Source organism: Andrographis paniculata, unplaced genomic scaffold (assembly GCF_009805555.1).
Source record: "Andrographis paniculata isolate CXL003 unplaced genomic scaffold, ASM980555v1 Contig26END, whole genome shotgun sequence".
Lineage (NCBI taxonomy): Eukaryota > Viridiplantae > Streptophyta > Magnoliopsida > Lamiales > Acanthaceae > Andrographis > Andrographis paniculata.
Window position 1 is genome coordinate 688,375 of NW_026137557.1, and position 14,079 is coordinate 702,453.

Genomic DNA, 14,079 nt, shown 5'->3' on the forward strand with positions numbered 1-14,079 from the left:
CTGTTTCATGATCTAATTGTCATTAAAAAGTTCAGTTTGAATCTGTTCATCCAAAGAAAACTGAAGCAGAGTTTGTTTCTTCTATATTGGTGCAAAAATATATCCATATTAGCTGCTGATTTTTATTATCTTCAGCAGCCTGTAAGAGATGGCTGTAGCTGCCTATGCATCATTGGTTTCTCTTACTCATGTCCTTGACAACGTTCATTACCGTGCTCAGCTTCGTCGCCTTCATGTGGACATAAAACTGATTGAATCTCTCCAAGAAGGTGTCAATTCCTTGTTGGATATTCTTGAAGTGAACCATAGAAGTAAAAGCCAGAAGGCTGAAAATCTTTGGAGGCAAATATCTGAAGTTAATTTGGAGATCGAAGAAATTTTTGACTCACATGTTGTGAGTCAACTTCAGAAGGAATCTCAGGGAGAAAGTAGTGATCTGGGCGCGAGATCATTTGATGAAGATTTAGACACTATGATCCAAAAGGTTGACTGCATCAAGCGAGAGCTATCGATGGTTGAAGAGGTCGTGGTTGGACAACAAACCAGAGCTTCTGTTCCTGCTGGTGGTTCTTCAACTGCTGCATCCGCTGTTGGAAAGAATATTATTGTGGGACTTGAGGAACACGTGATCAAGATTACGGGTGAGCTAGCTAGATATGAAGACAAGCTCCAAATCATCCCAATTGTCGGGATGGGGGGTATTGGCAAAACTACTCTTGCTAAAAGAGTTTATGAAGATAAATATGTCATCGAACGCTTTGATGTGCGCATTTGGCTTACTATTTCTCAGGAGTATAGTGTCGATGAGATCCTCCAAGGTCTTATCAATGACGGAAAAGTAGAAAGACATGGTAAAAATTCAGATGGGCTCGGGGAAATATTGCGCAAGAAGCTATACGGCAGAAGATATTTGATTGTTATGGATGACATATGGACTCTTCAAGCTTGGGATGATTTAAGGAGGTTCTTTCCGGATAACGGGAATGGAAGTCGGATTATCATGACTACTAGGCTATCACACGTAGCTGGCTCTTTAGGCTCGCATGACCCCTATCCAATGACATTTCTAGACGCAAATACAAGTTGGAGTTTATTTTGTCAAATCGTATTTGACGAAGAAAATTGTTCACATCGAGAATTGGAGCAAATCGGAAGGGTTATTGTCAGAAATTGCAGAGGGCTTCCTTTACAAATTACTGTTATAGGAGGACTACTTGCAAAGTCGGATATGAAGAAAGAATATTGGGAATCAGTTGCCGAAAATGTAAGTTCTTTTGGCAATGCAAGTAATGACGAGCATTGCCTGAATATATTACTTTTGAGTTATAATAATCTGCCTATATATCTCAAGCCATGTTTTCTCTACATGAGAGCCTTCCCTGAAGATTCTGAAATTCATGTCGCAACTCTAATCAGATTTTGGGTCGATGAAGGTTTCATAACAACAAAAGAAGATAAAAGTTTGGAAGAACTTGCAATGGAATACTTGAAGGATCTTGTTGATAGAAATCTACTTTGTCTTCATAAACATTATGCCGTTACCGGGAAAATAGAAACATACAGCATCCATGATCTTTTGCGAGATCTATGCATTAGTGTATCTAAAAAAGAGAATTTTTTGTGTTCTACCAGAATCCAAAACATCAGTTTAGTAAAAGAAGGAGAAAGGACAAATCCCTTTACACTTGGTGTTATTACTCCGTCAGCTTCACATGGTAATCCTCCGGTTTGTTGCGACAATAAAGTGACTTATTCACATATGAAGGGACTAAGATTGGTGAAAGTCATCGATGAAGTTGGTGTAGCTCATGATTCACTTGTGCAGCACACTAAATTACGCTGCGTCTCTCTTCCCATGTACAAGCCTCCAATGTTCATGTTTTCTTCGACGCTACATTTGTTATGGAACCTTCAGACTTTGTTATTCCCACATTTACCTTCGGTAGTTTTACCAACTGAAATCTGGAAGCTGCCGCAACTTAGAATTATTGACTTCAAGGATGTGGTGTTGCCTAAGCCTCCTAATGTTCGCGACGAAGGGAAAGATTTCTTCATTCTGAAAAATCTTCAAAGCCTTACCACTGCAAGGAATTTCGAGCTCACGGATGAGATTCTTGGTAGAATCCCTAATTTGAAGGAAATACGGATAAAGTATGACAAGAGTATGAAAGAGTGGAATACTAATTTGTGTAATCTTTCCCGATTACACAAACTTGAAAGACTAACTGTCGTAATGACATTGCAGAACATTGGCTTTCCAAATTCACTCAAATTCTTGTTTCTGATGAGCTGCAGAATTCCTTGGAGTGGAATGTCAATGGTTGGTTCATTACCGAATCTTGAAGTTCTTATGCTGTGGTATACTGCAAAGGGCTCTGAGTGGAATCCAACTGAAGGAGAATTTCTTCGATTAAAAAGATTGTTTATACATGGTAGTGATTTAGTAGATTGGAGAGCTGATCAATACCACTATCCTGTTCTTGAGATTCTTGGACTGTCTAACTTACCTTCATTGGAAGAAATCCCTTTAGGTGTTGGAGATATTCCGACACTGTGTACAATTCTTTTGAGCAATTGCAGTGAGTCTGTTGTGGATTCGGCATACCTAATATTAGAGGAACAAAAGAGCATGGGAAATGATATCCTCAAGATTCATGTCTCAGATGATTCTGAAGATGAAGACGAAGATGAAGATTATGAGTCTGTCTGACGGCCTTAAGTAGGAGAAGAAGAAGAAGAAGAAGATGATGATGATGATGTAATGAAGTCAAAAGTTTTAGCTTGTGTTCTTTTGTGGTTTTTAGTACAAATTTTTATTATTCAAATTCTTTTTTTTTTCCTCAAAAAATATCAAATCAAATAATTACATTTTTTTTCTTTTTTAGTTATACTATAAATTTATTTTACATTCAAAACATCGTATTAAGATTATTTATATTATATCAAACAACTATTCAAAGGAATATATAATGCATAGTCTACGAATAATTAACATTAAAATGAAACCAAATATCGTATTTACCTTCGAATTAGTGGATTGAGGCCTAGTTTGACTAATAATCTTAGATTTTGGAAGTTAAGGTTCTTTAATGAAACCTATACCACAAAATACTTTTTACTCATAAAAGGAAATATAACAAAAATCAACTAAAAATTAATTTTTATTGTAAACCTATTTTTTTATTTAAAATATTATATCTAATAATTATATTTCAAAATTTTTATATAAAAAAACATATTTTTCTACCAGAAACTAAAAATCAAAAACCACACCAACTGACAAACACAATAAATTTGTTAGCTAGGAATCTTGTAGCTATGATTCCATTTCACATACCTAACCAATAAAATATATATTTCAATCTTTAAAAATGAAAGCTGCTTTTGAAGCTAGTGGAATTAAAAAGATTGTTCTTATTGTTTCATGATCTAATTGTCATAAAAAAGTTCAGTTTGAATCTGTTCATCCAAAGAAAACTGAAGCAGAGATTGTTTCTTCAATATTGGTGAAAAAATATATCCATATTAGCTGCCGCTTTTTATTTCTTCAGTGTAAAAGATGGCTGTAGCTGCTTATGCATCATTGGTTTCTCTTACTCATGTCCTCGACAACATCCACTACCGGGCTCAGCTTCGTCGCCTTCATGTGGACATAAAACAGATTGAATCTCTCCAAGAAGCTGTCAATTTCTTGTTGGAGTTCCTTGAAAAGAACCATAGAAGTCAAAGCCAGAAGGCTGAAGATCTTTGGAAACAAATATCTGAAGTTAATTTTGAGATCGAAGAAATTTTTGACTTACATGTTGTGAGTCAACTTCGGAAGGATTCTCAGGGAGAAAGTAGTGATATGGGCGCGAGATCATTCGGTGAAGATTTAGACACTATGATCCAAAAGGTTGACCGCATCAAGCGAGAGCTATCAATGGTGGAAGAGGTCGTGGTTGGAAGCAGAGCTTCTGTTCCTGCTGCTGGCTCTTCAACAGCTGCATCCTCCGTTGGAAAGAATATTATTGTCGGCCTTGAGGAACATGTGACCAAGATTAAGGGTGAGCTAGCTAGAGATAATGGCAATCTCCAAATCATCCCAATTGTTGGCATGGGGGGTATTGGAAAAACAACTCTTGCCAAAAAAGTTTATGAAGATAAATATGCTGTCGACCGCTTTGATGTGCGCATTTGGATTACAATTTCCCAGGAGTATAGTGTCAATGAGATCCTCCAAGGTCTTATAAACAATGGAAAAGTTGAAAGACATTGTGGAAATTCAGATGGACCTGGGGAGATGTTGCGTAAGAAGCTATACGGCAGAAGATACTTAATTGTTATGGATGACATATGGACTCTTCAAGCTTGGGATGATTTAAGGAGGTTCTTTCCGGATAACGGGAATGGAAGTCGAATTATTGTGACCACTAGGCTATCACAAGTGGCTGGTTCATTAGGCTCTCACGACCCCTATCCAATGACATTTCTTGACACAAATACAAGTTGGAGTTTATTTTGCCAAACTGTATTTGGAGAAGAAAATTGTTCACATCCAGAATTGGAGCAAATCGGAAGGGTGATTGTCAAGAACTGTAGAGGGCTTCCTTTACAAATTGCCGTTATAGGAGGACTACTTGCAAAGTCTTGCATGACGACAGAATATTGGGAATCGGTTGCTGAAAATGTAAGTTCCTTTGGCAATTCAAGTGATGGCGAGCATTGTTTGAATATATTACTTTTGAGTTATAATAATCTGCCTATATATCTCAAGCCATGTTTCCTCTATATGAGATCTTTCCGCGAAGATGCTGAAATTGATGTCTCCTATCTAATCCGAGTATGGGTTGATCAAGGTTTCATAACAATAAAAGAAGATAAAAGTTTGGAAGAACTTGCAAAGGAATATGTGAATGATCTTCTCGATAGAAATCTACTTTTTGTGCGTGACCGAGAGTTTGGCACTGAGGAAATTCTATCATGCGGCATCCATGATCTTCTACGAGACCTATGCATTAGTGAGTCTAAAAAAGAGAACTTTTTGTGTACTCCAAGAGAACAAGAGATCAGTCCACAATCTGAGGAAAGAGTGTGTTTCCTATGTAGCGTTTCAGTGACAGAAACGAGAAATTTCCTTGCACTTGACGTCATTCCTCCATCAGCTTCGCATTGTAGTCCTCCTGTCTGTGGTCATTGTAAAATGACTTATTCACATATGAAGGGACTTCGATTCGTCAAGGTCATGGATAAAGATGGTGTAGCTCATGATTCACTTGTGCAGCACACTAAATTACGCTACGTTTATGTTTCCATGCATAACCCTCCAAAGTTCATATCTCCTTCGACGCTACATTTGCTATGGAACCTTCAGAGTATGAAATTTAAGAAGTCAGAGGTGGTAGTTTTACCATCCGAAATCTGGGAGCTGCCGCAACTTAGAGTTATTGAATGCAATTATGTGGTTTTTCCAAAGCCTCCTAATGCTCATGTCGAAGAGAAAGATTTCTTTATTCTGAAGAATCTGCAACTCCTTGGCTGTGCTAAGAATCTTGAGTTCACCTGTGAGATTCTCGATGGAATCCCAAATTTGAAGGAACTATGGATAAAGTATGATAAGCATATGAGAGAGTCGGATTCTTGTTTGAATAATCTTTCCCAATTACAGAAACTTGAAGTTCTATCAGTCAAAAACACATTGCAAAACATTGGCTATCCAAATTCACTCAAAAGGTTGGCTCTGAGGAAATGTCGAATTCCTTGGAGTGGTATGTCAATGGTTGGTTCGTTACCCAATCTCGAAATTCTTGTGTTGTGGGATACTGCAGAAGGCTCTGAGTGGAATCCAACTGAAGGGGAATTTCTTCGATTAAGATTATTGGCGATTGCTGGTAGTGATTTAGAACATTGGGGAGCTGATCAAGACCACTATCCTGTGCTTGAGAATCTTGTACTGTCTAACTTACCTTCATTGGAAGAAATCCCGTCAGGTGTTGGAGATATAGCAACACTGCATAAAATTATTTTGCGAAATTGCAGCAAGTCTGCTGTGGATTCAGCATGCCTAATACTTGAGGAACAACGGAGCGTGGGAAATGATATCCTTGAGATTGATGTCTCTGATAATTCTGACTATGAATTCGAAGACGAAGATGAAGATGAAGATTAAGATGATGATGATGGTATGTATATCTAAGGTACTTTTAGTGACTTATTATAATTTTTTGTGTCTTCTAACTTGCTAAATTGGTTTCATGCTTTAATTTCGGAAATAAGAATTCAAGTGTTGAAGGAAGATTTCCAGAAGTGATTCAATAATAATATGCAGTGATGAGAAATGTTGCAATCTAACAATAGTGATAAATATTTTTCCTCTGCATATTTTGGTTGTTGGCACTTTATCTTTACCCAGTGCTTACTTCCGGTTAGTGGTTGTGGATCATTTATATAGTGTCTATGTTGGTTGTTGGATTACAACGTTATTAAAAATAAATAAATAAAAAGAAATATTAATATGTGTTGGGTTAACGAGGAAAGACGTGAGCTGGAACACGTACACAGTAAGTAAGAGGCCAAAGAGATGCCGAATTCCTTGGAGCTGTATGTCAATGGTTGGTTCATTACCCAATCTTGAAACTCTCATTTTGTTGAATGCCGCAGACGGCTCTGAGTGGAATCCAGCTGAAGGGGAATTTCTTTGACTAAAAGTTTTGTTTATTTGGGGTAGTGATGTAGTACAATGGAGAGCTGATCAACACCATTATCCGAGGCTCGAGACTCTTGCATTGTTTAACTTACCTTCATTGGAAGAAATCCCTTCGGGTGTTGGAGATATACCGACACTGCGTGAAATAACTTTGCAAAATTGCAGCGAGTCTGCCGTGGATTCGGCATGCCAAATATTAGAGGAACAACAGAGCATGGGAAATGATATCCTCAAGATTGATGTCTCTGAAGAAGACTCTGACTTTGATGATACAGATGAAGATGACGAGGCTGAGAGCTAAGATGTAGACACCGACAAAGATGAAGATGAAGATGAGTCTGAGAGCGAAGGTGTAGACACAGACACAGACACAGACAAAGATGATGATGAAGATTATGGTATGTATATCTAAGGCACTTTTTGTACTTATAGTTTACTTATGTATTTATTTTTGTCTTATTAGTTCCGGGATTTAATTTGGTAATAAGTGTTGAATGAAGATTTGAAAAAATTATTAACTAATATATATATAGATGTGGTTGAAAGTTTTAATTTCGTACATCCTGTGTTTGTATTTATAACCCTTTTTTATGTTGATTTGGTTAAAAGTTTTAGGGATTAATAGCTCATATTTAAAAGTTAAATTTCTTATGGTTTGTGTTCAGGTTATATTATTTCTAAGCAATTATTTTACAAACACATGTGATAATATTAACAAAATTAAAAAAATATATACACATTTTTATAATTATTAAATGTATACAGATGTTTTTTTTTCTTTTATTTTATAAGGATAAATGTATTTTGATCCGTTTAATAAACTATGTATAAAAATAGCTCAACCGTGGCCTCTCCAGAGCTAATGTAAATTAGCACCAAGATAATATTAATACTCTGTTTCAGCTGGTCGATGATTAAATTCACTACATCGACGAAAGAATGATGAGCATGAAGCAGTACCAACAAATGCTCATTTATCAGAATATGACCATTACGGAGCAGCTGAATAGGATCCATGCTCGATTGGACCACTATGAACCCGATGATGATGCAAGGGCTCTTCCTGTCGCATGATGTAAGTTTCGACCTACTTATATTTGTACTTATTTGTTCTATTGACTTGATACAATTTTACGACGCCGTTAGGATTACTAAACTTATGGTTGTAATGAGTACTATATGGATTGGTAATATTGTGTGACATGTGTTGTAAACTTGCAATTATTTGAGACATTTTTAAAAAAATCAAAAAATAATTTGGGAAGGTTAGGAAATATTTTTCTATGACCGAATTTGTGAGGAAAGTATTCCCTCACAAACTCATTAAGTGGACTTATGATAGTACCCTTGTCATATAATTTGTGAGGGACATACGTCCGGGTCGTATCTTTTACCACTCACAATTTGTGAGGAATTGTAGAATCCTCACAATTTCTCTTGCAAACAAATTTTACGAGGAAATATGTTGTCTTTGCAATAATTTCCTTGTAAAGCCGTGGATTTTTTTTTTTTACAATGATATAGTAATTTCTAGAACCAAAATTGAAATATTTGTTTTTGTCTTGTTTGAAATCAATAAATAGACGAAACGTCAATCTTACTTGATGAGAGAAGAAGAAATTGGTGGAATAATGGGATGATTCATATTTAATCGAGGAACGGAATTAAGCTACTTGGCCGAGCTATGGAGAGCAATCCAACATAAAATACAGCTCGTGCTACTCTAAAAATTTTATTATATATATATATATATATATTTTAAGATAATATATTATTTAAAAATATATGTATCTTTATTTAAAATATTACTTCAAATATTATTTTTCTATTAAGTGGAGCCAATATAATTTAATGTTTATTGCTTCGAATTATCTTCTATTATTATAATATTTAATTTTTTGCAATATTCTTTTGTTTATATTTTTTTTCTATCTTTCTAAGTATATTATTTTAAGAAAAAAAATGATAAAAGATTACTATATTATACTACTTAAAATAATTGTATCAAAAGTAAATATATATATATATATATATTATATATATAATAAAATAAAATAAATTGGAATTTGGGGTTGATATAGTATATGAAAGAAAGTGGATAGATTAGAATGGTGGATCAGTGTAAAAATACATACCATATACACCATATCAACATAAGATTGTATGTTAATATTCTTTTTTTCATGGAATATAATCACTTTTTTATTTATAAAAAATAAAATTGTTTTCTTTTTCAACAAATATATATAGCATGAAATTTTACATCAAAATTAAATGAACTTATTTTAGATAAATTACATAGTATGATTTATCTTATTGAACTTAATTTACTATAAATTAGATTCGGCCGAAAGTTTAATCCGCTGATAGCAATTGTAGATTATCAAGTGATTGAAAAAACTAATAATAATAATCAACCCAATAACTATTTTAATTTTAGTTATGTGTTACTATATCTATATGTATGTATATTATTAATATTTTTTAATTAAAGCTAAGCCCTAATCTTCACATGAAATAATTGGTAGGGTATGAATTCTTTCCGAGTGCCGGGACTTCGAACACCCGATAGCGACAAACAAGAAGTCATGGCCATTCGGGATCTAAGATCCCAGGAGTGACAAACAATTAACGTCTCATACACTATCAGGCAACTCCATTTGCCCACATGGCGACGCTCACTCCCATTCCCATAACACTCTCAACTCTGTTCTTCCCCAATAACTCTCTACCCTAACTCCTAACCCTCCCAAGAAAAACCCCAAATTAGTTCCAATTTCAGCGAAATCGAAGCCCTACAGCGCCGATTCATGTCCCAATTTTCTCACACAAACAAATCGATCGGCACCGTTTGAGCAGCCGCCGGAGCAAGACCTCAGAAATGGAGAAGAACGGGAACGGATTCGTTAGGGCAGATCAGATCGATTTGAAGAGCTTGGACGAGCAGCTCGAGCGTCACTTGAATCGAGCGCTGACGATGGAGAAGAACAATAAGAAGAATCAAGACGATGAAGATACTAATTCCGCCGCCGTCCCCGCTACCGCCGCCGCCGCAGGGAATCCTCTCAGGAGGCAGAAACAGAGGCAGGAATGGGAAATTGATCCCTCGAAGTTAATTATCAAAAGCGTCCTCGCACGTGGCACCTTCGGTACCGTCCACCGTGGCGTCTACGACGGCCTCGACGTCGCCGGTCAGTCGCCGCCGTCTCCTTCAATACTATTTATTTTTCATTATATATTTTATTTAATTCAAGTTTTTTTTTTTTTTTTTATTATTACAGTAACTTTTTTGTCATCTTCCGTCTAGTTATGATTAATGATTTTATGAACAGATAAGACAATTAAAATTTATTTCTTTGTTGTCGAAATCATGAGAGTAAGTGAAGAAGATGATCATAATGTGATAAGAAGTGATTATGTTAGTTTTGATCATTTCTTTTATGTGAAGATGCTCTTATTGATTTTTCTTTTTTATTTTGATTACATATTTATTAGGGAAAGTACAATGAATGCATTCTTGTGAAATCCGTGACTTGGGACACGGGTTTGGATTGAATTTGGGGGGTGGGTGGGTGTGGGGGGGACACAATCACACCATGCTCTGCTGTTTATCTACTTTCATGTGATTTGTGGTGTTTTCAATTCGAAATTTTTTTAATAGAAAGTTAGATTTTGTTTATTTTTAATGTTCTGGATATGTTTGGATAGTAAGATGTTTAATAAATGTGATAAGGGATTAATTTGACGGTTGCTTTTGCCTTTTTAGAGCATTCGAAAATGAATTTTGAAAGGAAAAAAAAAATAGATGTGAGGCTAACTGGAAAGCAATTGTTCGGGCATGAGATAACATAAGTTAGATTCTAAAATTTTGTTGTTGTGAAGAGTCAAGTTTGAATATTTTATGTATAGTGTGTGTTTGTTCGGCTATGACGAATTATAGTGTTTGTTCATTAATTGCATATTAATAAATTTGCTCGAGAAGGAACTAAAGTCAAATTAATCCATTCTTATTGGTAAAATTTTTTTCCTTAGGTGTAAAGAAAAATTTTACGGATACGAATGGATTGGCACTATGTGTTTGTTCGGCTACGATGAATTATAGTGTTGGTTAGTTTATTTCATATCATTTGATTTGGTCGAGTAGGAAGTAGAGATAAATTGGCTGAGGTTTGTTATCCGTTAATGTTTAACATGAAAAAGTTGCCAAAAATGGGTAAGAATGGATTTGTGCACATGAATTATTTGTGCGCGGCCCAAAGTGAAGCCTTCTATATCGTTACAATGTTTGTCAAACGGTAATCCTCTTGGCATTTGTGGAAATTGAGGTTACAAGGTTGGCGTTTATTTGCTACAAGGTTTTGGCTGCCTATGTTCTTTGTTGCTGTATGTAAATAGTCCTCATTAACAGTTCAGTGTCTTTATATTTTCTCCAGTTAAACTGCTCGACTGGGGGGAAGAGGGCCACAGAACAGATGCTGAGATAGCTTCCTTAAGAGCGGCTTTTATTCAAGAAGTCGCGGTTTGGCATAAGCTCGACCATCCTAACGTAACAAAGGTTGAAATCTTTATTTCCAGCTTTCTGGGTTTCATATATTGTAATGTGGAGTCCATTTTATTTCTGTTGATCCCTTGAAATTTTATGACGGCTCCAAGAATTTCTTACATCATTGTTGCTGCTAATGTTGTCTTCATCCAACCAGTTTATCGGGGCAACAATGGGCTCTTCGGATCTCAACATTCAAACCGAGAATGGCCAAATCGGGATGCCTAGTAATATATGTTGTGTTGTTGTCGAATATCTTCCTGGCGGAGCCTTGAAATCGTACCTCATAAAGAACCGGAGAAGGAAGCTTGCATTGAAAGTTGTCATGCAAATGGCGCTTGATCTCGCTCGAGGGTACCTTTATTGGTTCCAAATTCTTCAAAAATTTTCATATTACTTTCATCGTCATCTATGGAATTTAAGAGAAGCTTTTCTTGCTCTGTAGATTAAGCTACCTTCACTCTCAAAAGATCGTCCACCGAGACGTCAAGACCGAAAACATGTTGTTAGACAGGTCACGTACGGTCAAAATAGCCGATTTCGGAGTTGCCCGTGTTGAAGCCTCAAATCCACATGATATGACTGGGGAAACAGGAACCCTCGGCTATATGGCTCCCGAGGTATGAAATGACTCCCGTCTCCTCCTTTTATTTTACCATTTGTGATTAATTCGGAAAAATGTCATTTTAGTCGTACCTAAGATCGATTATCACTTTTGTTCCTTATATTTTCTTTGTTGTGTTTTGGTCTCATACTTTGCAAAATATTTCCGTTTCGACAAAAGTTTTGAAAGTTTTAGATAATTCTGAAATAGTAAGTTGATATTTGAACTAATATTTTTTAAGAAAAAAGTACTATCTCCATCCCAAATATGATGCAAAATTTAGTTTCCGGCACGGGTATTTAAATGGGTAATATTAAGTAGAATATAATATGAATTAGGTAATGTGATGAAAGGGAAGTGTATATTTATTTTTTTATTTGAGTGATGTGATGAGATAAAATGTAGTTAATTATTTTCTATTTTGGAAATATTGTCTGGTATGTGACAAAAAGAGTATTTGATGTGGTATTTATTTAAAAAAAGATACCGTTGATGAACAGTAACGAAAGTGTCAAAAGTGTATGAAAACAGAGCCTCGGAGACAAGAAAAATGATTTTTGTATGGCATAGCATGTGAGGATTAAATTTGTAATTTTTGCTGCTAAAATCAGACATATTGAAGAAGGATTCGGCGAAAGAAAGTGATCATCTCAATTGTGTGTATGAACATTGAACTGTAGGTTCTCAACGGACAACCGTACAACCGAAAATGTGATGTCTACAGCTTCGGAATCTGTTTGTGGGAGATATACTGCTGCGACATGCCGTATCCCGACCTTAGCTTCTCTGAGGTGACATCAGCAGTTGTCCGGCAGGTAACATTCCTCGTAGCCTAAACTAAACCTTCATCCCGAGCTGAAGTGTTAAGTTTATTATGACTAAATCCTGTTATATTAATTTTTTTTGAAAAATTAAATCGATCTTTTGCAACTTAAATTAGTAGTTCCGAACATAACAACGACAGTGTTAATAACTCATATTCCATTTATCATCCAATTTTATTCTTCTTTTTCTTTTTGAGATGTCATAAAAGATCTTCCCTTTTTTTTTTTGAAGTAAAAAGCCGTAATACTTTTTATATTTCTTTTACTATAAAAGGAAAAAAGTAATAAAATAAATGCTCACATATGTCCAAAAATATGATAACACAATTGGACGACAAAGGAAGTAATAAAGGTGTCGTAAATGAGTTTTTAAGGATTATTGTTTCAACTTTTTTTTTTGCGTGGTTATTACAAATCGAATTCAAATTGAAAAGGATAACGATGAGCTTTGAAATATTATTTATGCTTTGATTGGCAAAATGTCTGCAGAATTTGAGGCCGGAAATACCAAGATGCTGCCCGAGTGCGCTCGCCAACGTGATGAAGCGATGTTGGGACGCAAATCCAGACAAGAGGCCAGAAATGGACGAGGTTGTTGTGATGTTAGAAGCTATCGATCCCTCTAAAGGAAGCGGGATGATCCCCCTCGACCAGCAACAAGGTTGTCTCTGCTTCGGCAAGTATTTTGGTCCTTAGCTCGACGGATGAGTAGATTTTCTATGTATAGTGTTGTCGAATACTTTTTCCGATAAAAAAAGAAAATCGAATGAAAATGGAAAGGGTGCCAAGAAAAAACAACATGAATTCCTCAGCAAGATCGAACTTATTTGTGTCTGATTTTTACAAAGGCTGATGAATAATGATCTGATCTTTTGTATGTTGTAATTAAAGCTTTTAGAATAATTCATTTTATTCACTTTTCATAGATTTCATTTATTCCTTCTGTTTCATTGATATTAGTTTACTTGCTATTTAGGTTTCTCGGCTTTGTTCTCTCTATTATGCTTTTAAAAAAAAATTAATACATTATACATATTCATTATTTTAATATTTTTTACCCAATTTTTTATACTCAATTATTAATTTACCCTCGCCCCTGCTAACTTAAATGGTATTCTAGACTGTGAAGGATTATGTTTTTATTTTTATTTTTTTCAGTTTTTTTTTTTTTGAAGCAGAAACTTGCTGCTTCTATTTTTTTAATATGTTTTGGATAAACTTCCGACTGAATCTAATTGTCTACAAATCCGATACGGTCACGAGTTTATAACATACCACCGGAGCATCTTACGGGACTTGTTTAGTTTGTATTTGTACTTTTGTTTCGTGGTTATATTTTGTGTATCCATAATTCAACGTCATGTTATTTTTCGAGTAGATAATGAAAAATGCTAAACAACCTAATGATTTCAGCCCGTTTGGT

At 35.4% G+C, this 14,079-nt stretch overlaps 3 protein-coding genes across 6 annotated transcripts; all 3 read left to right on the plus strand.

Annotated features, from left to right (window-relative positions):
- Positions 1-53: 53 nt before the first annotated feature.
- LOC127246120 (putative late blight resistance protein homolog R1B-16) lies at positions 54-2,798 on the plus strand. Its single transcript, XM_051267351.1, has one exon. It carries the CDS (start codon positions 149-151, stop codon positions 2,708-2,710), a length of 2,562 nt encoding a protein of 853 aa, XP_051123308.1. The 5' UTR covers positions 54-148; the 3' UTR covers positions 2,711-2,798.
- Positions 2,799-3,434: 636 nt separating this feature from the next.
- LOC127246150 (putative late blight resistance protein homolog R1C-3) lies at positions 3,435-7,814 on the plus strand. Of its 4 annotated transcripts, none has more exons than XR_007837703.1 (3): positions 3,435-6,176; positions 6,640-7,083; positions 7,589-7,814. XR_007837703.1 is itself a non-coding variant. In XM_051267396.1 (2 exons), exon 1 carries the CDS (start codon positions 3,560-3,562, stop codon positions 6,146-6,148), a length of 2,589 nt encoding a protein of 862 aa, XP_051123353.1. In that variant the 5' UTR covers positions 3,435-3,559; the 3' UTR covers positions 6,149-6,161; positions 6,640-7,149. The 4 variants fall into 4 exon arrangements, 1 of the variants encoding a protein (XP_051123353.1); XR_007837702.1 differs by having other exon boundaries at positions 3,435-6,161; XR_007837704.1 differs by having other exon boundaries at positions 3,435-6,161; positions 6,707-7,083.
- Positions 7,815-9,358: 1,544 nt separating this feature from the next.
- Positions 9,359-13,566, plus strand: LOC127246152 (serine/threonine-protein kinase STY13-like). Its single transcript, XM_051267397.1, has 6 exons — positions 9,359-9,876; positions 11,119-11,240; positions 11,386-11,582; positions 11,674-11,848; positions 12,513-12,647; positions 13,146-13,566. The coding sequence occupies exons 1-6, from the start codon at positions 9,567-9,569 to the stop codon at positions 13,350-13,352; spliced, it is 1,146 nt and encodes a 381-aa protein (XP_051123354.1). The 5' UTR covers positions 9,359-9,566; the 3' UTR covers positions 13,353-13,566.
- The last annotated feature ends 513 nt before the right edge of the window (positions 13,567-14,079 follow it).